The sequence below is a fragment of the Sciurus vulgaris genome, assembly GCF_902686455.1.
Source record: "Sciurus vulgaris genome assembly, chromosome: 3".
In the NCBI taxonomy this organism is placed as follows: domain Eukaryota; kingdom Metazoa; phylum Chordata; class Mammalia; order Rodentia; family Sciuridae; genus Sciurus; species Sciurus vulgaris.
Genome location: NC_136463.1, coordinates 104,004,827 through 104,031,867, shown reverse-complemented (window position 1 = coordinate 104,031,867; position 27,041 = coordinate 104,004,827). Strand labels below are relative to the sequence as shown.

The 27,041-nt window shown below is 41.8% G+C and overlaps 1 protein-coding gene across 1 annotated transcript in view; it reads right to left on the bottom strand.

The window, feature by feature from the left end:
- Nucleotides 1-20,732, bottom strand: part of KIF5C (kinesin family member 5C) — a 185,408-nt gene extending 164,676 nt beyond the window's left edge. Inside the window, exon 1 of the mRNA XM_079134394.1 lies at nt 20,208-20,732. Coding sequence (XP_078990520.1) covers nt 20,208-20,333 — 126 coding nt within the window. The 5' untranslated portion in view covers nt 20,334-20,732. The remainder of the gene's footprint in view (nt 1-20,207) is intronic.
- Nucleotides 20,733-27,041: the final 6,309 nt, after the last annotated feature.

Sequence of the window (27,041 nt, the reverse complement as noted above, 5' to 3'; positions counted from 1 at the left end):
ATAGAATTTTAAGTGTGTTTCATTTATACTAATGTCTTCAATTTAGAACTTCTTGGACCCTTCTTTCTTTATGATTCCAGCTTTCGGTTCAAATTAAAATAATTTTATGAGACTACTAAGTTGCAAATCAAGAGAAGGGTGTTTTGTGTGTGGCTTCTACATTTTGGTACAAAGGAAATCATTTCAAAGCAATCATTTTCTGTACTTAATGAATCTCTAATTCTACTTTCCTTTTGGCTCTATCAACTGAATGGCTAAATAGAAGGAAAAAGGAGTTTGGATGTTCAATACAAAACAATTTTTATTCTTTGGAAAATAAAATCACTTTGCAAAGTCTGCCCTGACCTTAGAAGTGTTTCATGCTCAATAAATCCTGCACACTATTCACTCACTTGTCAGTGGTATTGCCTCTATTAAGACTGTGTGTGTGTTTGTGTGTGTGTGTGTGTGTGTGTGTGTTTCCCATGCATGTGTCTGATGTTTTTCTCTCTCCTTCTAGACAGTGAGTTGTTTGAGGGTGGATATGTTAGTCAGCTTTCTGTTACTATAACAAACACCTAAGATAATCAGTTTATAAAGACAAAAGTTTTATTTGGGCTCATGGTTCTGGAGGTTTCAGCCCATGATTGATTGGCCCTGTTGCTTTTGGGCCTGCAACATGGCAGCACATTATGGTGGCAAAATGTAGCAAACCACTCACCTCATGGTCAGAAACGAAGAGGCCAGGGTACCATGCTGTCCTTCAAGAGCACATTCTCAATGACCTAAAACCTCCCACTAAGACCAACTTCCTAAAGATTTTACTGTCTTCCAATAGCACCAAGCTGGGGACCAAGTCTTTAGCACATGGACCTTTGGGGGGGTCTTTCAGATCCAAACTATAGCAGTAGGACAAATGCTCCCTAAGGAATGCCTGCATTTGCAGTGAATTAACTTCTGAGAAACAATATGTGGGCAGCAACTTTAGTCCTCAAGTAGGACCAATGAGAGATGAAAGGTAATGAGACTAAAATAGTCATAAGAGTGAGAATATAGGTACTGTAAGATATACTCTTTCAGTCATTTATTCAATCCATCATGTGTCCACTGTGAATCACGTGCTCAGGATATGAAAAAAAGTTAAAAATCCCAGTGTAATAACACACACCTATAATCAGAGACTTGGGAAGTTGAGGCAGGAGGATCACAAGTTCCAGGCCAACCTAAGCAACTTAGTGAGAGTCTGTCTTGAAATAAAAAATAAAAAGGGCTTGGATATAGCTTAGTGGTAAAGCACTCCTGAGTTCAATCCCCAGTGAAAGAAAGAAAGGAAAGAAGGGGAAGGATGGGAAGGAAGGAAAAGAATCCAAGAGCAGCTCACACACTAAGTGAAATAATTCTAAGAAGGGAGGGACCGAAGACAAATACATCACCCCGAGTGTCCAAGTTAAGAATGAATTTCAAGAGGCATACACTGATGGAAATGGCACTCCAAGAAGAGGGAACCTTATCAACAAAGACTTGAATGAGTGAGCTTGGGAGACAGTATGATTAGGTTTAAGAAAGGCAGAAAACTGGAATGCAACAGCATAATCAAGGCAATCAAGGCAAGAAGCTGACGGGAAACAGGGCTGGGGAGGTGCTGAATCACAAAAGTTGACTTGGAAACTCTAACTTATTTGAGTGAGCAGAGAAGGATCATTTAAATATTTTTGTGCAAAGAATTGGCAAGATCTGAGTGGTGCTCCAGAAAGAAGATTTTAGTTACAGTGTTTCAGAGAGAGTAGAAAGGAAGCAGGGAAATGTTTACCAAGACTATTGCAACTAAGCAAGAATCAATCAAGGTCTTCGAGACCCATTTGTGGATTAAAAACAAAACTAAAAACTAAGTAGATGTACCCTCTTACCTTTGCAGTGGACATTGAATTCAACTTACTGCAAATATTTTAAGAACAAAAACAAGACAAGGATTCCTACTATTACTGTTTTTATCTTAGATTGTCCTGGAGATCGTGTCCAATGTAGCAAAACAAGAAAGAGAAATTAAAAGTGTACATTCTAAAAAGAAGAAAACAAAACTGTCATTATTTGAAGATGATAAAATTATCTTCTTGAAATATCTGTAAAAATCTACTGATAATTTTTTAGAAGGCAGTTTAGCAATGTGCTTGAACACAAACAGATGGCCTTAGAAATTCACATGGCAGAAATAAATTTTTCTGTTTTAAGGCACAGAAGAAACCACAGAGAACACATTTCTACAAGAAAGGCATTATAATCGCTTCTTTGAGGACAGGTCCATGTATACCTAAACATTCAGAAGTAGCCAAAGAGGTGCCCTGGCAAATGCACCAAATGCTGAGGAATGGGACTGGGTTCTAAAGAACATCCTAAACAGCCTTTCAGATGTAAGTGACAGAGAAACCAATTCTAACTTTGCATCTAAGTTGAGATCAATGCAATGACAAACAACAGAGAAGGGGGAAAATGCATTTACTCCTAGCCCAGACTGACAGCTACCTTCCCCTATAGGAGTTCCCAACTTGTGCATCAGGTTGCTAATGAGAAAAAATGGAGTTAAAATGCTTGTAATACTTACTGCAGGATTGCTGTTTCATAGGTCTTCAAGAGGCAACACTTTCCACATGTGATTGGCAATCACATCAAATTCTTTTATCAAATAATACCTCAAAGAACTAGTGCCCAAGAAAAACTCTAATTTACGAAATACTGTGAAACTGAGCATTCTCATCTCAATATGAACCAAAATTTGGGTGCAACATAGCAAACATCAAGGTTGCTGGAGCCACGCCGCCTGGGTATGAATCCCAAATTCACAACTTCTTGTGTGACTTTGGGCATGTTATTTAACTTCTTTGTGTTCCATTTTCCTCATTTTCAGAACAGGGAGGAGCGGAAAACAATGGCACTTAGCTCATAGGGTTAAACTGAAGATTAAAATAAATGGAAAAACATATGTAAAGCACTTAAATTAATGTTGTCACTACTCTGTTAGCATTACAATATTTTGCAAGCAAGCAGGAAAGACTAGAACTCATTGAACTCAGAAAATTACTCCTCCTGAAGACTAACAAAGGTCTGTGAGAAAAGCAACAGTACATGCATCGTCTGCAGTTCTGCTAATAGAGACACTGTTAACTGGTATTTTCACTGAACACATTCATGCCTAAAGTTGTGTTTGGGACAGGGTGGGGAGAATAGGAAGGAAAAAAAAAAAAAAAAAAAAAGAATCCTTAACTTTAAAAAGATCAGAGAATTTCCTCTAAAGACAGTCCTTCTAAGTATCCAGGCTGAAAAACACTTTCTAACTTCCAAATTTTCCAGACTAAGTCACATCTTTTGAAAGGAAACAGCACCAAAGAAATTCTGCCAGCTTAAGCCACTGTAGAGATTAAATTTTTTTACCACCTCTTCCTTCCCTCAAAATGATAAAAAGGACCAAGAGACATGAAATACAATTGTACACTGAGGAGCAATCTTCCAAACTGGACAATGCAAAATCCTCCCAGAAACAGCCTACACCATTAGAAAAAAAAAAAAAAAAAATGTTAAATGTGATACAGGTTATGCATTTCTTTGCTCTGTCAATTCCTTGAAATCTGGTGATCTATATATGAGAAACAGTAGCAAGAACAACTTCATCCCCCAACTCTGGTGGTTAAATGAGATGCATTAATCCTTTTGGATGCTAAATCAAGGGCCCATGACAAATGAAAATCATTTGGAATGGATGAGAACTGTATGCTACCAGCCATAGTATTATGAAAAGCAAATGTCAATGGTATCTACCTTCATGCGAATCTGCAAAGGGTTTTTGGAGGCCAAAAGAGATACACATCAGTGGAGGAGAAATGTCTCATGGGAGTATTTCTGAGTCAGCTATAAAGTAACAAATCACCAAATTGGATTTCAGTTCCTCTAGCCCACTTCAAGACCACCCTGCCTAACCACCTTATACACATACCTCATTAAAGTAGCTCCATGCTTCCTCTGTCCTGCGAATGCAGTGTTCATATTGAGCACCGTCTATTCCCTGCAAAAATTCTTACTCCAGCCTTCCTTTCTCTTTATTCCCTTCTGTGTGAGTTTTTTGAGTTGTATACAGTGAGTAGGTCTTAATTAATCATTTTTAAAAAGGTATGATTTCACCAAAGTTATAAGTATAATTTTCACAAACCAATTCATTTCAAAAATAAATAGCACTCAACAGAGTTAAGGCACTGAAAAGATCTCTTGTGTTTGAGTGCCTAAACCTATGCCATAGAGAGCAGCATTTTGTGTTCAAGGAAATTCTGTAAGAAAGGAAATGTGTCACATCATCTGCAGTAAGACAAGACAGCAAGGGCTGCCAGGAAGGGGCACACGACACTCCTTTCCTCTCTTTTTGCCCCTGGCTTGTATTTCCTCTTCATATGGCCTTTCATTCTGTCTACCTGATTCAGTGTCTCATGCACCCAGTTTTCCAGGAACAGCATGGAACAATGAGGCTAGGTGGGCTCTTTCAGAACTAAAGCGTACAAGTCCCTGGATACACACAACAAAGTGACAGGGGACAGACAGATGCAAGTGGTGGGAACATGAGGCTAAGGGAATAATTCTATAAAATGGGCCAACTATGCTGACCCTCCATGCTTTCTTTTCCAAGAAACAATTTACCTGTATTCCTACCTGACTTAATAGGACAGGCTATGTCACATTCCTCAGCAAACTACCTGTTATCTGCAGGAGAAATGCAGGCTCAAAATAATGTCAATAAGAAGAACCCAAGTTACCTGAAAGGGAAGACTTTTGTAACCCTTTTCACAGACCAAATCCTGGGAGTCAGGGAGATAAGGATAATTTCTCTTAACCACAAAATCTGTAAGAATTTATAGTTAAGAATCCACGGTCAGCACAGGCCAAAGTGACCTACAGTTGTCATGCAGTAGGGACTTGAAACTCTGATGTCATCTACTGTCAGTCAAAAGTCAAGAAGTGGAACTGGCTGGAATTCTCCGGAAACTTCTCTGGGATCCCCAATAAAACTGGAATGCAGGAGAGGCATGCTGTCTCTCTCCTCTCTGAGAGAATCCACTCTCTCCCTTGAGAGTATCCCCTTTTCCCCTTTCCCATTCCTTCTAATGAACTCATTGCCTATTACTCTGAGTGACACGTCAGAAAACTTTCTGGCTTGATCACAAGAATAGGGGCTTGAAGGCAAAGGGTGGTAGTCTTCACGCTGCCTCAATTTCCTGGAAGGCCTTAGCCCCATAACAAAAGCGTGAAGCAATGCTTTCTGTGTGGTGTAACCGCTCCTCTCAGAAAGAAAGACAAATTCCTACCAGAAACAGACCCAGGGTATCTAACAAGATGCATTCCCATGGGTACAGCTGTTAGGATACAGGCCTTATAAAGATAATTCAGGGCAGTAGCAGAAATAACTATATCTGTGAACATGTGAGAAGAGCCCAAGTTAGTCTCAAGTGAAAATCATCATTTCCAATCAATTCCTTTGCCAGTTGGATGTTGGGATTGGAGGCCTCCCTGTACCCCAAGTCCTTTTTTCCTCTATGTAACCCAGAAGAGTCCCTCCAGTCTAACCTTGGGAGTACCCACTGGCAGCAATGTTCTAAATTAAATGTTTAGTAAATAGTTATACAATTCATTTCAAATCCATATGAATCAGAGAAAAAGCCAGGAAAAAAAATTCCTAAGGTAATTGAATCCTAGACCACTGTTCTACAAATCACCTTTTCAAATAACTCATCTCCTTTACTTCAAAAATGGGTTCACTGCCTAAGGGGACATTCATACATCCCTGGAGAATGTAGGAATTAGTGCACCCTTTATGGAAAGCAATAGGATAATATTTAATAGGATCACATTAAAATGTTCACAGCACTGGGCCCAGTAAATCTGCTTCTGGAGAATTTATCCTCTAGAAATAACTCAACAAAAGCAAACAGCTCTGTGCATGTGGATGCTCACTAATCTACATCACCTAGTAAGGGGGAGCTGGAGATACAAATGACCGCCAGAAGGCCCAGTTAGCAAATTGTTCTCTGTCCACCCAATAGACATAAAAGGAGTCATTGTAAGGTAGAACTGTGAAGATATTACATAACATGCAAAACTGTCCCCGGAGTAAGTCAGGGGAAAAAGAATGAGGCAGAACAGTATTTGATACACATTATGAAAACCATTAAGTACCAACCGAAAGAGGAAGGATGCACAGAGAGGGAAAAAAAAAAAAAAAAAAAAAAAAAAAAAAGATGGTGGAGGGCAGTGAGATTGGGTTCGTTTTGGTGCTTCTGTACTTTCATGTTATCATCGAGGGTTTTGCCATTTACAAAGGAGGAAAAATCGATTCTGCTCCAACGGACAACAGGGAGGTGAGAGGGAGTGGGGGAGGAGAGATTTTTCAGCACTGAATCAAACACCTTCTCCAAAGAGCGGCGACCTCTTCCACACACAGATGCCAGGACAAAGAATAGGCACCTGTGAGCGACCAACGCCGTTTCCCTGGTTTCCCACCACGCGGATTCGACTGGCCCCCTCCCACCACTGGGCCTCCTAATGGGCGCTTTTGTCCCGCAGGGCGGAGGGGCCTCATTAAAAGACGCTAGTACTAAAGGGAAATGCATTTCCAGCACAAGAGGCTTCGTCATTCCTAGCATTAGCGACAGAATGGTGACAGAAGGTAAGTGGCAGATTTGCGATCACTGCGGTGCTTCTTGCCTGGAAATTGAAAACAGCCCTCCCGGGAAGGCGACACCGAGGAGCTGCCTTGGCACCGGCAGGGGCGACACCCGCTGCCGGGAAGCCCTCCGCACGCCGGCTGCTTGGGACACCGTGGCACTTCTCAGAAACGACGCGTTCGTGTCACCTTTTGGTGTTCTCCATGTCACCCACTACAAATACAACGCAACCCCGCGGCCGCAAATGGCTTGCCCTTAATTAGAGGGCGCCGGGGCGCGCAGTTCCTCCCCGGAGTGCTCGGCGGTAACCCGCGGTACCTGCTGGGGTCCGGGAGGAGCGGCGAGGTGACGAGGAAAGGAAAGGGCCAGGCTCCATCCAGCACACGTCCCTTTTCGCAGCTCTTCTCAACAATATTCAAAACGGAAATATGTAAAGCAGCTCTACAGAACTGCAAGGTAACTGAAGCAAATTCTACATTTGCAAAACGAATTCCTACCCCACCTGCCAAAGGTCTCCCAGAAGAGAATCGGGTTGCTTTCTCTAAGGCAATAAGGCTTTGCTTCCACTTCACTTCCGAGGATTAATTATTACTATTATTATTATTATTATTTATTTTGCCTTCCTTCATATTGATGGCAGAGATCTTTCCAGCCTTAAGTACCTTAGCAAATCCACAGTGCTTAGAACTGAGCTTGTTACACAATAGGCCCCCAATATACGGAAGTGGAATTAAATTAATAAATGCAAAATCAGAACATTGCATCTATATTTAAGAGCTGTGCTGTCCACAAGAAATATAATGCCACCATAAATGCAAGCTACAATTTTAAATTTTCTAGGAGTCACATTTCACAAAAAGGATGTGAAATTCATTTTATTAATGTTACTTAATTCAAAATATCCAAAATATTGTTTCAATATATAATAAATATTAAGAATATAAGATATTTGACATTCTTTTTGTTTGGTCTAAGTCTTCAAAATCTGGTGTATTTTTTTTTTTTTTTATGGATTTTTTATAACTTTTTTTTTTTTTTAGGTTCACATCCAAGGAAGATTTTTTTTATTTTAATTGAAAATCATAAATTTACATAGGGCAATGTTGTTTGATTCATTCTGTTATTTTTCCCCTTCCCCCCACCCCTCCCACCCCTCTTTTCCCTCTATACAGTCCTTCCTTCCTCCATTCTTACCACCCTCCTTATCCCTAACCCTAAACCTAACCCTAACCCTAACACTAACCCCTCCTACACCCCCTTATATGTCCTCATCTGCTTATCGAGATCATTCGTCCTTTAGTTTTTTGAGATTGGCTTATCTCACTTAGCATGATATCCTCCAATTTCATCCATTTGCCTGCAAATGCCATAATTTTATTCTTCATGGCAGAGTAATATTCCATTGTATATATATGCCACAGTTTCTTTATCCATTCATCAACTGAAGGGCATCTAGGTTGGTTCCACAATCTGGCTATAGTGAATTGAGCAGCTATGAACATTGATGTGGCTGTATCTCTGTAGTATGCTGATTTTAAGTCCTTTGGGTATAGGCCAAGGAGTGGGATAGCTGGGTCAAATGGAGGGTCCATTCCAAGTTTTCTAAGGAATCTCCACACTGCTTTCCAGAGTGGCTGCACTAATTTGCAACCCCACCAGCAATGTATGAGTGTACCTTTTCCCCCACATTTTTTAAATGTGGTGCTGAGGATTGAACCCAGTGCCTCACATGTGCTAGGCAAACACTCTATCAGTGTTTGCCCCCTGGTGTATGTTTCACATGTACCAAACATCCCAATTTGAACTACATGCATTGCAAGTACCCAATAGGCAAATGTGACTGGTGGCCACCAGACTAACAGCTCAAGGAAGCTCCAAAAACTACAGTGCATAAAATACCTCTTTCAAAAAGGAAGCCATTTTTGTAGTAATAATGAGCTCATTTAATTTCAAATTTTCCATTAATCTATGTTATCACTTTCAACTTGTTTTTAATAGAACTAAGGAAGGAAGTATCAAATAAGTGTCTGTTTTCCCGTTGTAAACTCTTTCAGATAAATGTCTAGATCAGAAAATGCTACTTAAAAAGATCCTCAGCCAGGAGTGGTGGCTGGATTCCAGCAGTAGGGGAGGCTGAGACAGGAGGATCACAAGTTCAAAGATCACCTCAGCAACTCAGAAAGGTCCCCAGAAATTTAGTGAGACCCTGTCTCAAAATAAAAAAAATGAAAAGGGCCGGGGATGTTGCTCAGTGGTTAAGCCCCTCTGGTTTCAAACACCATTCCCAAAAAAAAAAAAGATTCTCAAGCCTGTCTTTACCAGGAGCCACATTTACTAAGAAAAACTTAACAACGTGGTAAGTAAATGTTGCTACTCAGGGATACAGTGCTTTGGGTGTTTTTTTCCCTACTTGTTTGAACAGATAATTAGTAGGCTGTATTGTTTTGTTAAGTAGTTATTACCAAAGAGCTAAACATTTCCCTTCTAAAGTCTACTTTTCACATATATTACATAAACAAACTATTAGTACTTAGAAGGATTTCATAGCATCATGACGACACTGGAGCTGGGACCTAAGAATGCCAGAGCAACAGTCAGCAGACTCCTCTGCCCTTCCTGATGGGAAGGTAAGTTTGTTCTTCATAGGAATAGTGACCCACCAGGTATTCAAGCATCATCCAGGTAAGGGCCCTGCATCCACCATCTCAATACAGGGCCTGACCAAAGATCCAGATGAGGAGGCTCAGGTGCTCTTTCTACTTTCTGACCCTGGCCGTCCCACTGCCTGGGGGGGAAGGCGGGCAGGGGGCATCCCACCATCCTGAACTTGAGATCAGCTCAGATAGGCCTGAATCTACAGACCCAGCCCAATTAATCCGTCGGCTGCATGCAGAGAGGAGTGGAGAAACAACCCCTGCAGGCCTGCTTATGAAACCAGACTGGGGAGGTCAGCTGATCACAGAGCCAGCCACAGGAAGTCCACCAGGAACCAAGACCAAGGGAGGTTTCAACAATGACCAATCAAACTAGCATTGTCTCTCTCTCTCTCTCTGGGCAGGAGGCACCTATGAAAAGGAAACTGAAGTCCCTTCCCCCACAATTATCCACAGTTTCTAATGTCAGATAAAGCTGTTATTTACCCAGGTTCCCAAGTGGAAATCAATAATCTCTGAGGAGTGGGGTGCCAAACAGGTCGTTTTTGAGAAAAACTATAATACAATCTCCTCAGAGAATTGAAGCAGACTGTTCTGTGTTTCCATAGGAGGCAAAAGGAAAAGCTGGAAATGGAAAAGATCATTGTGAGAGAAATTGGCAAAGGCAGAGTCCCTGAGATTTGTCAATCCAGAGCCATCTAAGATCTTTAATAATGCTTCTAAAATAATATTATTAATCTGCAGTTCTCAAGACCATACCCTGTAAAGTGTTAACATATAAATTATTGGGATTTATTTATACTTTTTCTCCAATCCCACCTCTTTGAAGGTTATTTTCCTTTTTTTTTTTTTTAAATGAGGAAAAGAATTAGAAAAACTACAAGAACTACAAGGCTTTTTCCTTAAAGTATTCTATTGCGCTGAATTCTGTTCTCACATACATGTTTTCCCCTCAGCTCTGAAGAAGTACTTTCCAATATTCAATTCACATCAAGATAAGCCTTCATTGCTGGGCGCAATGGCACATGCCTATAATACCAGCAACTTGGGAGGCTGACACAGGAGGATCAAGAGTTCAAAGCCAGCCTCAGCAAAAGTGAGGCACTAAGCAACTCTGTAAGACCCTGTCTCTCAATAAAATACAAAAATAGGGCTGGGGTGTGGCTCCAATGATCAAGTGCTCCTGAGTTCAATCCCCGGTACCCACCTGCCCCCAAAAAGATAGGCCTTCATTGCCTGAAAAGGTAGAAAATCACCAAGACACAGCTAAAAGAATTCTTTTATAAATTCTTTTAGATTGGTAGCTGGTACCAATCTAATCAAAGTGAGTCCTGAGGTTTGACAACAAATGAAATACATCTGCCTGTTTCCCTAAACATTTTCACAAGCTAACTAAGGTCAGGGGAAGCAGCAGCAAGGAAAAGCCATAAGACAGGAAGCTCTCAAAAGCCTTTCCGGTGACCCTGCAACACTGACATGAGTTGATTTTAATAGGGTAACTCGGACACGATGCAGGTGGGGAGATGGGTAGGGAATCCTGATTAGCCCTGATTGCTCTGGGAGCGTTCCCACTGCCACAGCGACTACACCAGAGGAGTCCATCAAGAGAAAGCCGCCGCCTGCTGTTTCAAGGTTAATGTGCATGAGCATTTCCTTCTCCTCACAGGAAATCAATAGTACCTGGCATTCGGATTTGAACAAACCCACTGCAAGAAGAAATTTATGAGGCAATGGGTACTTGTCAGTAAGGAATTATTGTTAATATTTTAGTTATGTTTTGTGGTTATGTTAAAAATAGAGTTCTGACCTTTCAGAAATACATATTGAAGTGTTTTGGAACAAATGATGTGATATGTGAGATTTTGCCTCGAAGAACTCTAATGAGTTTGGGGGAAAAATTAAGCAAGTACAGGAAACGTAAGACTGGCCATTTGCTGATCATAGCTAAGACTGTTGATAGGTACATGGAGGTTGCATTTTGTTATTTTTTCTAATTTGTTGTACTTTTTAAATTTTATATTGCTTCTAAAGAGTACCTAGTAATCAAGGCATGAGGAAAACAGCAGCTCTCTCTCGGGTCTTTCTGAGAGGGTTATTTTATCCCTCAGCTCCTCACTGCCCAGGTGGTTCAATGTCAGCACCCAGAAGAAAGGATGCATCCACACTATTTTTTTTTTTTAAGACTACAGCCTTGGCCTCTATCTCTGTCAGTCTCAAGACAGAGATTTAGCTTTTGATCATCTCCAAGAAACAACATCCTTTGGGATATTGAAACTGACCAGTGACAGCCTACAAAATCCTATGGTTTACATTCAAAGTCTGAAGGCATCGTGGTGTTCTGGATCTAGGGGTTAACAGTGCATGACGAAGCACACATTCTTGGTAAGAATTTAATTTAGCACGGCAGTGGATGTCTTATGAGACAAACCGGCAGTCATTCCACAGAGTGAGCAGAGAAGTGTGACTATAAAACAGAGGACAATTCCCCAATTCTCTAAGCTGCTCCCTCTCAAAACTGGGATGCCTTAAAATTGTCTAAAACCTTTTACCCAGCAATTCCAAGTCTAGGAATGTATTCTAAGAAAATAACTCAGAAATGTACAAAGAGGTGTGGTGCACTGATGTCAATCAAAGAAAGGGAAAAAAATACAGAAAAACCGAATGCCCTCCTGGGAAACAGTTAACTAAAGTCTTGATTAGACATATAATGAAATTATAAGAAACCTTTTAAAATGTTGTCTGAAATATAAACCTTTAGTAAAATGAACTTTAGAACAGATCTTATAAAATCATATCTGTTTTAAAACAAAGTGCGTGTGGTAAGAATAGAAAAGAGTTATTACTACAATACAATGTTAACAGTGGCATTTTCTGGTTGGTGATATCAAGTAGTTTTTACTTTCTTCTTCTTGGTTTTCTGCCTAGTCTGAATTTTTTTTTTCCAATGAGCTTGCAATATACTAGAACACATCCCTGAACCCACCCAAGAAACACTGTTTTTTAAAGACAATAATAACAAAACCATGAAGACCCTTAAAGTAGAAAAAACAAGTTGCCAGAGCAGACAGAGGTCAAGGTGGAGATGCAAGCAAATAACCCCAGGCTCTGGCAGCCAGAGGGGCAGCACTCTCACTTCTTTCCAAGGTCACCTTGTGCTGAGCAACTACTCCATTCCAGGCACTGCTCCAGGCCTTGGACATGGAATTAATGGGACACAACTTCTTGCCCTCAAAGGGTTTTCAGCCTAATTGAAGGAAAGGACACATTTATCCAAATAAGGGAAATGCATTATTGGGGGAGTACAGAGGAAGGGCTGACTACCCCCTGGCAGGAGTGAGAGAAAAGGACTGGTCAGGAAAAGCCTCCAAGGAGGCACTGAGGGAGGAGATGGATGTGGGTGGATGCCTGCCACGTAGGGGGATTTTGAGGACCATCACCACAGGCACAGGAGCCTGGTATGAGTAGCTGGGGTTAGAGGACAGGCAATGAACATACTAATCTTTGGGGAGAACAGAGCACAGATAAGACATGGAGTAAGGCTAGGGAGGCCCAGAGTACCAAAGACCTAGAAGACCCCACAGAAGCATCTGGGGAATACCAGGAAAATGAGGGTCTGGATCATCCTAAGATGAGTCAGTCTGACAATATGCAGAGGAAATAGCCACAAGTAGGCCTTATATTTTCCGAATGCCTCCTGTGGACCAGTCACTGTGCTCAGCACTCTGTGCAGTTGGCTGTTTAAACATCACAATACCCTAGAAAGAGACTGCTCTTATACCAATTTAACAGATGCAGAAGCTGGAACTTCGTGTGGTTTAGGAATTTTCCCTAGTTCATAGAGCTAAGAAGCAGCTGGGCTAAGTGTTCATCCTGGGCTGACTCATCCCAGGTTTGGTGCTGGGGAGATGCTAGGATGGACTGTATTTTCTCCCTGGCTCTCTGTAATATTTGCAAATTCACAACTCAATTCCTCCTAAAAGGAAGTCGGTTGATATGCATCAAGGGTAGTGCTATCTCTGCCAAAAAAATCAAATAAAATAGGACTTATGACAAAGCCTAGGAGAAATAAGGTAAAGTTGGATCTGCTAAGGGGCTTTTTTTCTTTTTTTTTAATTCAAGAAAAACCATTAGGGAGTAAGTTGTTTTGGTTTTGCTTTTTTAATAAGTAGACACAGGTGAGAAATTTGAGACACGAACCAAAGGAAAATCACAGGTGGGGAGGGATCCAATTTTAAATAGGGCTGAGAACATAAAACATTATCATTAAGTTGGGGAGACATGGGAGATGTGCACAGGTGGAGGCAGAGGGAAATCTCCAGTAATCCCAAGTTACTTAAGAAAATGAAGAAATTAGCATCTATGAAGACTTGATGCCAGGCAACGAAAATAAGAATTGTAAATCAAGACTCATTTACTAAGCGACTACACAACTACAGTAGAGCAGATAAAAACGTTTAAAAAAAAAAAAAAAAAAAAAAAAAACTACTGCCCAAGAAGCTTATCACTGATGTGAGGAACGCACACAATCTTATACATGTTTATTGCAAATCAAAGAAACAGCTAATGCAGTCTATAACCAAATGCAACTAAATGAGCTTTGCCTTCAATGCCACAAAATAAAAATGTGGTTTATTCGAAGCTGAAGAACAGAGCAAATAAAGCCTAAGAAATGTTCAGAATGCGGGAAGGATTTCCAGAGGACAGGCCAGAGTAGGGTTGTAATTTGGGGAGCAAAGCTAATCCTGGAAATGAGGATAATTTAAAATTAATTATTATAACAGGAAACATGGGAGATAATTAACCTTGATTGAGCATTTTCTCTGTGTCAGACATGGCTTGACCACTTCATTTATTTTGTCCTGATGAACCTGTGAGATAGATAATTACCTCCACTATAAATATGACAAAATCGAGACCCAGAAAAATGCACTTGAAAAAAGCCCCACAGCAAGCTAATGGATCCATACTCAGTTTTTGCCTGACTTTTTCACCCGCCTCTATTTTCCTCTTCATTTAGGTAGCTCTGACTGTGTGCTCGTTGTGAATACTACATGGTGGCCAGTGATGTGTGCCTGATTATAGCAACTCTGTTCACTCATTCCAGGATTTGAGGGTATACCTACAGGAAACCACGAATCCATTTTCAGGTTATAGAAACATCTCTGGATTTAGGGCACAGAGGAATGAAAGACTGATATATCTTGACACTACTAAATTAGAATGTATGACAAAGTGACTGACTAAACTATTTAAAACTTTGGCTTAAGATGTTACCGCTTTTAGATGGGAATGCAAAATGGTACCACCACTTTGGAAAACAGATTGGCAATATCTTATAGAATTAAACATATAGTTACCATATGATCCAGCAATCCCACTTCTGGGCATTTACCCAAGAGGAACAAAATTTTATACTCACCAAATCTATACACAAAGATTTATAGCAGCTTTATTCATAATCACCCCACAATGGAAATAACTCAAATGTCCCTCCACAGGGGAATAGGCAAATAAACCATGGTATAGCCGAACGATGGAAAACTACTATGTAAAAATAAATAAATAAATAAACAAATAAATAACACACAAATAAATCTTAAAGAATCATTAAGCAAAAGAACCTAGACTCAAAAAAAAAAAAAAAAAGATACTTAATATGTGATTCCATTTTTTGACAATCTGGAAAAGGCAAAATTATATAGAGAACCAACAGATATGTGGTTGGGAGAGCATGAAGCCTTCTTTTTTGGTGGTGGGGGTGCAGTCAGTGGAACTGTTTTGTATCCCAATTATGATGGTGTGTAAAGAGCAAAATAATGACCCCAAAAGACATCCATGCCCTCTAGTCCCCAGAATTTGTGTGTATGTTAATGGTACATGATAAAAGGGACTTTGCACATGGAATTACAGAAGCAATTCAGATTGCTAATGCTGACCTTAAGACTTATCTCAGATTATTGGGGGGAGGGACTCAGTGTAATCATATGGAACATCAAAAATGGAAGAGGGAGGCAGAAGAGTGAGTGGCCGGAGAAGTTCAACCCACAGTTGCTGGCTTTAAAGATGGAGGAAGGGGGTCAGGAAGCTAGGACCTGAGGGTGGCTTCTGGCTGTTAAGAACAGTCTTTAGCTAATATTCAGCAAGGAAAAGGGACCTCAGACCTACAACTACAAGGAAGTGAATTCCGCCACCAACCTGAATAAGCAAATAACTAGCTTCTTCCTAAACCCTCAGAAAGAACACAGCCCGCCAACACTTGAATTTTGGCCTTCTGAGAGGCAAAATAGAGAAGCCAGCTGCCCTACTGAGTTTCTGACCTATAGAGACTATGAGATAATAAATTTTATTATTTTAAGCCCCTAAATGTGTGGTAATTTGTTAGAGCAACAATAAAGCACTACTACAGGAGAGTTGCCAAACCCTGTGTACAGAGCTGTACTTTAAAAAAAAAAAAAATGATATAACTATACACATTTTAAAATTTAATGTTCTTATTTTGAAAGACCAATAATTACTGTGGGTGAAAAGAAAAGTTCTAGGATGTAGCCATATTTCTTTACTTTTTCAGTCCTTAATCTCCAAAAGGCTAATCAGGCCTGATTTGGTCTCTGTCCCAGCCCCTCCCTTCCCTGTCCATCCTCTGCTGAGAACAAATCTAAGTTTCCTGTGACCAAGGTCACTGTCCTCACCACTGTCCAGCACAGTGGCTAACATTTTGTTGTAGCTCTCAAAACAGGTCAGATCTTACATTGTCTCAGGAGAAAGCGCTGGACGTTTGCAAGACTTGCATTCTCAGGATTGTAAACAAGAGAAAAACCCAACAAGAAAAAGCTGAAATGAGAAAGACTGCTTCAAAGAACTACTGGGAACTCATCAAGTCTGAGATCTTCCATCAACACAGTCACTTCAAAACCACTAGGCAGAGCCCAAAGTAATGGATGACTCTCATAGAGGACTACTCAGAGGAATGCTATAAACCTAATACTTCTCTCTGAAGAATTAATGTGTTACAGAAAGCAGCTCCTTTCCTAATCACTAGCCCACCCTACCCTCCACTTCTAGCTCACAGTCAGTGCCATTAACTCTCCTAATTTATAACAAAGCTGAATGCAGTTCTTTCCCAATTTTCTTACAGCATTTTCAGTATAATGTTATTTTATCAGACCTACTCAGAAGAACAGCATTTCTCTTTAAAACTGTTTTTAACTACTCCTCACAACCTACAATCAAAAGTCCATAAAATAACCTAAGTATGTAGAAGTGAAGATTTCCAGAATCAACAAAGAGATCAATAAATATTTAAGTGCCTTCTATGGACAAGGCCCCAAGAAGTACAAAGAAGCACAACATGAATGATCCTTATCTCTACACTTGGCTTACGATGGCAATAGACATATGATCAAAACTAGTAATAATCTAAAGGAAAAAACTATGAAAGCATATACAAAACAAATGCTTCAGGAGTTAAAAGTGAGTGAGATTGTAGCTGGGAAGGTAAGGGAATAAAAGCTTTTGCATAGGAATGGTGGAGGTGATTCCTCCAAGACAAGCCATTTTCTTAAAAGAGAAATCTAGAAAACTTCACCTACAAAATTTCTCCCTTGGCATACATCTCCATAAGAATTAAACAGGACTTTAAAGAAAAAAAAAAGTGAACTCAGTTTCAAAAATAAAGAATTTCTGTGATTCTGAATTCGGACTAAATAGCTAACTCCACCAAAATTCATTATTAACTGATCTCTACTGAGAGTGAAAATGGCTATATATCTTGATTTCTGAGTTCTTTGGTCCCCACCCAGTGTGACCCCTAGCAGGTCACACCCTCCTGAGGCAGGTTCTAACTGAACCAACTTAAGAGTCTATCTACCTGGAGTATAAAGCAGAATACAAGTTTCCAGAACTGTCTTTAGATCCATGTTACTAATTAGAAACAGGGAAGTTTCTAGCACAAGCCAATCCAAGTCTCCAACACACTTTAGCATTTGGCAATCTTCTGTACTCTAACCCACCCAAAAAAAAAAAAAAAAGTGTAAAAGAACATTTATAGCAGCACCATCCAGACTAGCCCCAAAGTGGAAACTATACAATTATCTATCAATAATTAATGGATAAATAAGTAGATATATTTATATTATGGAATACTACAGAATGAGGATGAATTTGATAAATATAATGCTGGTCACAAGAAACATAAAAGAGAACATACTATATGGTTTTATGTATACAAAGTTTAAAAAGAAGCAAAACTAACATAAGTCAGAATAGTAGTTACCTTAGGGCAAGGGAAATTAGGGACTACAAGGGATAATAGACATTAGGGTCCTGAAATATCTGTCTCTTGGTCTGTAAAGTAGTTTTAGGGAGCATTTATTTGTAAAAAGTCAACAAAGCTGTACACTTAGTGATAACATTTTTCTATGTAAATGCTTTATTTCTGGGGCTAGGATGTAGCTTAATGGTTGAACACTTGCCTAAGCACAAAGGCCTGGGTACCGTACCCACCACCACCACTTCCACTCAAAAAGTGAAGGCTATATTTCAACAAGTTTTCCTTTAAAAAAAGAAAACTGTCCACTTTATTAAAGTATTATACTAGGATGAACAATACTCACTTTCCAATTGAAGAGCAATCTGTGTGTACTTGCATCAGCAATTTTTGTTTATATTTCTTATGTGTGAGTTTGTTTTTATTTATTTAGTCAGTAGCATGTATATTTAGATGGGAAACAAATATATACTCAATGTCACAGTATTAAAGAAAGATAACACTAAAATTAACCATCTCTGCACACGGATCAAAGATGATGCATTACTCTACTTTTTGGTCCTGGTAGAAGAGGAATGGGGGAGTGAGGGGGGAGGGTAAAGAGGGAGGGGAAGAAGCAGCAGTGAGGTGGTGAGAACTTCAGGTTCTTTAAAACCGCTGATGGGGAGGAGACAGGGTCACCAGAGCATACATATTTTGTTTTAAATTTTGTTGTTGTTGTTGTTGTTACAAGTCAAGGGGCAGGAACTAGATGTCCCCAGCAACTCCCACTCGATGTGAAAGAGCAGATCAGACTGGGCAGACCCTGGTTGAAAGCTCTAACTATATCACCAACCCATATATGCCATTAACTGTAGAATTTCCTCTGTTAATAACTGTAGCAAATATATCTTTTTTACAAGTTAACAGCAAAGAGGAAAGCCCCTTTTTCCTGCCCTCAGAGGTCAGGTCTCCGAATGAATTCCCATGCACAAAACATTTGGAGGTCAGGATTTCCAGATGACTTGAAAATGAGGAGGGAAGCAGTGGTCAAGGGGGAACTGCGGTCTCAGGCTAGGTCCAGGTTAAAACCTGGAGGCCAAAGCCTTGCCTGGGTTCCCCTGTCGCAGAGAGTGCTCATCTTCTGGTACAAACCAGCACCTGCTAGTCCGGGGGCCTTTAGCAGGACTGCCAGCAGACAACCTTGCCAAAGATTCTGGGTACAGCCTGAACCGGTAAAAGTAGGCCTCTGGGGATTAAGAAAGGCCAAGAGCTCTTCTGAAGATACCCTCAGAAAATTGTCACCTGTCAATCACTTGACCTAAATACACCAGTCACTAGGGGGGGAAAGGAGGGGGAGGGGGTTAGTTGGAGCATGCTCAGTGATCGGGATGACATCACTTAATCAATGCTAGGGACGGGAAGGCTGCATCAGCAGCCTGGAGCGGGCTGCCAGGAACGTGTCAGCGGGGACCCAGAGGCTCGCATTAACTCGGTCCCTCCCCACGCGGCTTGCATACAAAGGGGGCACCGCCAGCCACACACTCTAGGGATAGACAAACGGGAAGGGGAGAGGAGGCGGGGAAGGTTTATTTCGTTTGACATATTCCTTTAAGAACTAAAAATCACTGGTATTCCAGTGGTATTCCACCACCACCAGCAGCCCGGGCTGCAAAGAGGGAGCGGAGTTGGGGGAGGGGAAATAAGGGAGAAAAGGTGATCAAGAGGGAGGGGACCCTAGCAACACACAGTAACTTCTTCTTTTGGCACAGAGGGGCTTTTTGGCTGAGCTCTGGGTTCCCTTGCCGCACAAATGTGGGCACAGACTCCTCTCCACCCAGCGCGACGCACATCAGAGGGTGTGTGGACACCAGGTGTGTGTGCGGGGGAGGGGGGGGGATCGTCCCTGCAGGGAAGACACACATTCAGGGCAGCCTGGAGTGACAGGAAGCAGGAGGCACTCCAGGCCTCCCGAGGACATCCAGACCACCAGTGTCCCTCTCCACCCTCCACCTTCAGCATGCCGAGCAAGGTGAAACATTGCGGGGAGCTGCGACTACAAGACTGCTGGAGCTCCAAGTCAACCAAGGCTGGGATTTTTTTCTTTCTTTCTTTCTTTCTTTCTTTCTTTCTTTCTTTCTTTCTTTCTTTCTTTTTTTTTTTTTCTTTTTTTCTTTTTTTCTTTTTGCTAAGGTCGTGCAAAGAAACAAAATGTTCGCTAAACGAACTGATGCCTGGAAGCATTTGTGGGTTGCAGAGCTTATACTTTTAAGGAGGGCCTGGACATCGAGCTAGAGGGCAATCCGAACACATTACCCACGCAGTGGCAAGTGTGGGGAACAATAGGCCCACCCGGGCCCCCACCCCGCGAACAATGGCGGATCCGAGCCCTTCCTCGCCCCCCACCCCCACCCCCGCCACTCAGGGCCCGCCCCGCTGTCCCCAGTCGCCCCTCCACCCGCCAAAGAAGGAACCGTAGGGTGGGGCAAGAGGAGTCTCCCGTCGTGTCCACCCGGAGGGCAGCCCCGCGGGATGTCCGAAGGGGCGGCCCGAATATCTCCTCTCTGTTAGGGCGTCTGGGCTCCGGACTACAGCGCGAAGAAGGGGAGGCCAGACGCCCGGGCCACTTACCCCGATGACCACGGTCTCATCGCCTTTGAATTTGGGGATGAATTTGTCACCGCGGAGGATCTCCGCCTCGTTGAGGGGCCGGAACCGGCACATCACTTTGATGCTGCATTCGGCTGGATCCGCCATCTCGGCCGGCGGCAGGGAGGGGGTGCAGGGATGGGTGGGGGGCCGGGGCTGGGCGCCACAAGCGAGGAGGCCACGAACAGCACCGCCCGCAGCTAGGCCGCCTCCTGCAGCCTCCCACGACGCTTCCTCAGCAGGTCATCGCGAACTCGGCCAGCTGGGTAGCTCGGAGACCGGGAAGGTGGGCGACCTATCAGCTTCTCGCCCCGCTGGCTGCAGACCTCCTGCCCTGGCCCTGCCCTGCCGCTGCCCCGCGCCCCGTCCCACCTGCCCGCGACCACGCGGAGGGCGGACAAGGCGATGCGCAGGGAGCGAGCCTCGCCCGGCTCAGACCTCCCGGGCTCCTGCGCGCTCAGCCATCCTGCATCAGCACCAGCGCGCTCCGCCGCCTCCCGGCCCGCCCCTCGGCCCCGCCCTCCCCCTCAGCCCGCCCCAGGAGGGTGACATCAGTGCGGAATTCGCCCGCCCAGCGCCGGGTCCTGAGCGCAGCGCATTCCGGGACTTGTAGTCGCTCACCAGTAGGTCGAAGAGCAAGGATGCTTGGAGCTACTTTGTGGGGACAAGGCGGTGCCTGGCGTGCGACTTCAGAGAACTGCAGGTCTGTTCTGGCTGCCCAAGCCAAGAATAGGATGGAAGTCATATCCAATATTCCAAGTTAAAACCTCCATAAATAACCAGGGCTTTACCATCTCTTCGCAAAGATGATCCCCAAAGAGAATCACTACTTAAGACAGTGTACAGTTGAACAGTTACTGAGCATTTTCTGTGTTGAAGAGTTTTGTAAGAGGTATGAGGAAGGGGAATGAGATTTGCACGGGCATTTGAAAACCAGTTGTACTCGAAAATGCCTGTTATGTAGAGTAGTTCATAATATATTTTGGCTCAGGGTCTCCTTTAATAGCTGATGAAAGGTACAGACCTTTTCCTAGTAAACAAAAATAAATTTAAAAACCTATGCACATCCCACAGATTTAGCAGACTATTTCAAACAGTTCAAGTGCAATTGAAGCCTGCCAATGAGTCCCAAGTTTTAAAAATCTCTCTATTAATTACAGATCAGTTTAGAGAACCTCTGCCTAATAGTTATTTAGAACAGTATGAGCAGAATGGATATAGGATTGTATCTAAATTTCTATTCAGGATATGCCCACACCCCTATGATCAAATGTTTTCCTAATTTATTTAGCTTTATCTCTTGCCACTTCTTGTCTTGATGTTTATACTCTGGCAAATATCAAGCTACTTGTATCTTCCTACATTCACCTCTTTCTCTGCTTGCTTCTGATATTCTGTTTAGGTCATTTGCTCTCCTGGAGTCACCCATTCAGTCCCAATTAGTAAAGTATATTAGGGTTTTTATGGTGGAAAGTGATGGAAACCCAACTGGAGCCACTGAGGCCAAAGGGGAAGCTTGTCAGAAGAATACAAATTGATCTAGCTTATACAAAAAGTGATTAAACTGCAACACCAGAAGGCAGGATACTACCAGGTAGCCTCTTCTCTCCATGAATTGGCCTTACTCTTTCTCACTCAGGACCAGCCCTCTACATATCAGAAAACCCAGTTGCCAAAAGCTTCTCCCCCACTCTTCATACTGGAGATGGAACCCAGGAGCATTCTACCTCTGAGTTCTGTTCACAGCCCTTTTTATTTTATTTCAAGACAGGGCCTTTCTAAATTTCCTCATGTAAAGAGCAGACTCAGACTATGCTCTGCTCTGAGTTACTCCTTGATACATAGAACAGCAGTTTTCAGGTTGTGCCTAAACCTTTATTCCTCCATTTTGTAAAGCAGTAGTTTGTCATAAGTTACTCCATTTTGAACTTAAGTGCTGAGGTAGAATGCCTCTACACTTTGTTTGTATAAGTAAACAACCACCATTTTCCTGGGACATCCATAAAGCATAATCTGGTACTTATGCTAATAAGAATGACCACCTGTAACCTTACCAAGTTAATCAGCAGCATGTGTATGCACAGTGTAACAAACTCATATCAGAAAAACCAGGCCCATGAATTTATCAAACATACCAGACCACCAAATGATACAAACCCATAACTCAAGACTCATAAAAGGAGTAGCATCCCGAGACTGGACATGGTAGCACCCTGACCCTGTCACATGGTCATGGTCACTCCTTACCAGCCTTGCCCAGGAAAATTGTCATAGTGGAAAACTTCCAGATCTCTGTCCTCAGGTTTTAGCAGATTTCAATTTCTCCTGCCCTTGACGACCACATAGTAGAAACTGACCCTGTGAAACTGCCTTCTAGACCTTGGCCTAGAAGAAGTTCCTGCACTTTGACAGCTTAGCACCTAGAAGAAGTTCTTTGGCTGGTTCTTAATATCATCTGACCACCTACAGTGGTGACTCTTTACATTCATATCAGCTCTCTGCCTTTGCTCTCAGTTCAGCCTTCTGAACCCTGTGACTGTCTTAACCGGTTTCTAACCTTTCTGTGTGCGTGTGCGTGTGTGGAGTGTGTGTGTGTTTGTGTTTGTGTACTGTCATGTGTGATTGAGGATAAAAGATATTAGAAATTAAGATAGGAACAAAAGAACCTGTGATTGCCCTGCTTATGACTGCCAGGTGACCCACAAGTATTCAGTGAACTGCTCCTGATGAAAGTGGTGTAGTCCATGAATTTACTGTTATTCAATAAATTCTGACATTGTGGAAAGACAAAAATGTGTTTCATCTATGTTAATGACATAGCACCCTCACCACACACTGGACTGGTCTTGAACTTGCTATCTTCAGTCTCCTGAGGAGCTGGGATTACTGGCAGGTATTACTGAACCAGGCCCTGGGTATTGTTATTCAACATCTACCACTAGATATGGTTAGATGTTGATTCTGCATTTTGGTTTGAAGAATTCTAGGAAAAGTCTATGATTGACTTAGGCCCCTAGACCACTCAACTAGAGTCAGGGACTTCATAAGATAATAGAGGAATCCCATAGTGGGAAGGTTCCTGAAAGAGAATGGATGATATTTCCAGAAGAGGGTGGGGGCCCAGCTGGCAGAGCAATTGGATGTCCACCCTACCTTTCTAGCACTCCTTCCCCTCCAAGATTCAGCTCAACCCTCCTTTCTCAGGAATACTTCCCTGACTATCTAAACACCCACATAAGATTTACAGTCCTCACTTACATCCTCCTAATTTCCTATATCTATCTCCATCACTATACAATCTGCCTCGGTTTGTGTCTCTAGTATTAAGCAGGAAGCATGCTGAATAAAGAACCCATCCTAGAAGGAGGTATATCTTAGGTGAATCCCAGATTTGCCACTTATAAGATGCATCCCATGGCAAGGGATTCAATTTCCTTAGGACACAGTTTCCTCATCTCAGTCACTGAAATAGCAATAACATCATAATATGGGAGTAAATTCAAAGGAATAATGCTTCAAAAGTGGCTAGCATGGTGTGTGAATATACTTGATAAAACCTCTTACATTTTAGATACTATTATCGTTATTACCAGGTGCTGAATGATTATAAAACAACTGATTATTTAGTTATTTTTTGGAATACATCTGTTGCTTAACAAATACTCTGCCTCGCTGAGAAAATAAGTCCAACAGATCCACTAAAGTGAGCTTTTATGAACCATTATAAGTAGTACCAATTTGACTTCCTCTTCTCAGATGCAGAAGTAGTTTTTAAAAAGGCCCAAGGGCCAGGGGGTACTGTGTTGCATGCCCATTATTCCGGAGGCTGGATCTCAAGTTCAAGGCCAACCTCAGCATCCAAGCTAAGAAACTTAGTGAGACCCTGTCTCAAATACAAAAACAAAAAGGGCTGGAAATGCAGTTCATTGGTAAAGTGCTCTGGGTTTAATCCCCAGTACCAAAACAAACAAAAATAAAAAATACCTAGTGCCACTTTCCTGTCTGTTTTCACAGTAAGTAGTTCTTAGGCTCTGACTCAGAGCCCTGCATCTGCAATGGTTATCCTCTGCTATGATGTGGATGTTGTTTGTACTCTCAAAATTCATGTTGCAAATTTGGTCCCCAGTATAACAGTGTTCAGAGACTGGGGCACTTAAGAGGTGATTCGGTCATTAAGAGGGATTAATGCTGTTTTAGTTTGGATCTGAAATATCTTTCAAAGACATGTGTTGAAGGGTTGGTCCCCAATGCAGGAAAGTTCAGAGGTTGGGTTTGGGGGAAGTGATTTGTTTACGAGGGTTTGGATCTCACCAATGGATTACTCCATTGATGGATTTATGGCTGAATGGATGACTGGGAGGTCATGGAAATGTAGGAAGTAAGACCAAGTTGAAAGAAGTGGGTCTTTGGCATGCTCTTGGGATCTATATCTCTCTCTCTCTCTCTCACCCTAGGAGTGAGCAGCTTTTCTCTGTCACATCCTTCTACCATGATGATCTGCCTCACCAAAGGTCCAGAAACAATGGAACCAACAGAACAAGGACTGAAACCTCTGAAACCATGAGCCAAAATATATCCTTGCCCCTTTAAGTTACTTTTCCCAGGGATTTTGTCACAGTAATGACTAGTGTAAATGCCTCTGTCCAAGAATAAGTTCTTACTCTAGTGGGACTGGATTAGTTACCACAAAAGTGGTTTATTATAAAGCAAGTTTGGCTTCTTCAACTCTCTTTCTTGCTTCCTCTCTTGTGTGTGATCTCATTCACAGGTGCCCACTTACTTCTGCTTTTGCCACCATGTTTGAAGCAGCAAGTTGCCCTCGCCAGAAGCCAAACAGATGCCAGTACCATGCCTTCAGACTCCCAGAACTATAAGCCAAAAAAGTCTGTTTTTTTTTTTTTTTTTTCGGTATGAATTATCCAATTTCAGGTATTTTGCTATAGCTAAATAGAAAATAACTTCATTATATACTGGAGAGGATAGTTCAATAGCAGTTTTCCTGGGCCTACCAGAGGATGCCCATACACTGGTTTAGCTGAGATCAGAATCCAGGTTGACTTGGGGTAGACGGAGACCTGTCTGGGTTCTCTGTGTGTCACTGGACTCACTCTTCATTCATTCATTTGTTCATCTCTCCATTGTCAACTATAAACTATTAACTGCACAAACAACATTTGCTACCACTCTGTAAACTTAGATTTATTAAGTGAACCATTTTCAAGGGGGTTATAACACAGGACTCCCATTTAAGGGGAGATTGCAAGTCACTGCCCTCAGACAACTTAGAAATAAGTCAGATTATAGAGGATGAAGTGTCCAGTGGTGTCCAAGAAAGCTGAATAGAGGAACAGGCTAAGTAGAATTTAAAAAAAAAAGTTTGAAGGGCTGCCCAATACAAGAAACAAGCCAGGAATGGTGGCAAACATCTGTAAATCCCAGCAGCTCAGGAGGCTGAGGCAGGAGGATCCCAAGTTCAAAGCCAACCTCACCAACTTAGGCCCTAAGCAACTTAGCAAGACCCTGTCTCAAAATTAAAAAAAAATAAAATACAAAAATAGGACTGGGAATGTGGCTCAGTGGTTAAAGGTCTCTGGTTCAATCCCTGGTACCAAAAACAAACAACAAACAAAAAACATGAGAAAATTTTATCAATTTAACTACATCAAAATTTAAAACCTTTAGCCAGGTACAGTGGCTCACACTTACAATCCCAGTGACTCAGGAGGCTAAACCAGGAAAATCATAAATTCAAGGCCAACTTCAGCAACTTAGTTGGACAATGAATCGAAACTAAAAAATAAAAACTGCTGGGGGTATAGCTCAGTGGTAGAGTGCCTCTGTACTACAAAAAACTAAAATAAGAAAGTTAAAATTTTTGCACATCAAAGAACACTATCACATCAGGCATGGTGGTTCATGCCTGTAATCCAGTGGCTCGGAGGCTGAGGCAGGAGGATTGAGAGTTGAAAGCCAGCCTCAGCAAAAGCAAGGTACCAAGCAACTCAGTGAGACCCTGTCTCTAAATAAAACACAAAATAGGGCTTGAGATGTAGCTCAGTGGTTGAGTGCCCCCAAGTGCAATCCCCAGTACCCCCCCCAAAAAAGAACATTATAAACAGATCAACAGAATGAAAAGACAACTCATGCATTGGGAGAAAATCTTTGCAAATCATATATCTGATAGGAGGTTATGATAAGCAATGTATAAGGAAAACTGGCAACCAAAAAATAATCAATTCAATTTTTAAAATGAGCAAAGAGGACTGAGGGTGTAGCTTAGTGCTATATTGTTTTCCTACCATGCCTTAAGCACCGGGTTCAATCTCCAGCATCAAAAAATTAAAAAATAAAATAAAAATAAAGAAGAGCAAAGAAATTGAATAGACATTTCTCCAAAGAGGATGAACAAATGGTTCAATCCCCAGTGTTGCAAAAAAGAAAAAAAAAAAAAAAATATATATATATATATATAACCAATAAGAACATGAAAAGATGCTCAAGCTGGGAGTTAGCCTCAGTGCAGAGTGTTTACCCAGCATGCAGAAGACCCTGGGTTCAGGTCCAGCACCACAAAAAAGAAAAGATGCTCAATATCACCAGTCATTAGGGAAATGCAAATCAAAAACACAGTGAAATTAGAATTATCACTTCGTGTCCATTAGGATGGCTACTATCAACACAGCTTCACACACACACACACACACACACACACACACACACACACACACGTGTCAAGAAGAATGTGAATAAATTGAAACCCTTTGCACTGTTGTGGAAAAATAAAATGGTGCACTGCTATGGAAACATTCTGTCAGT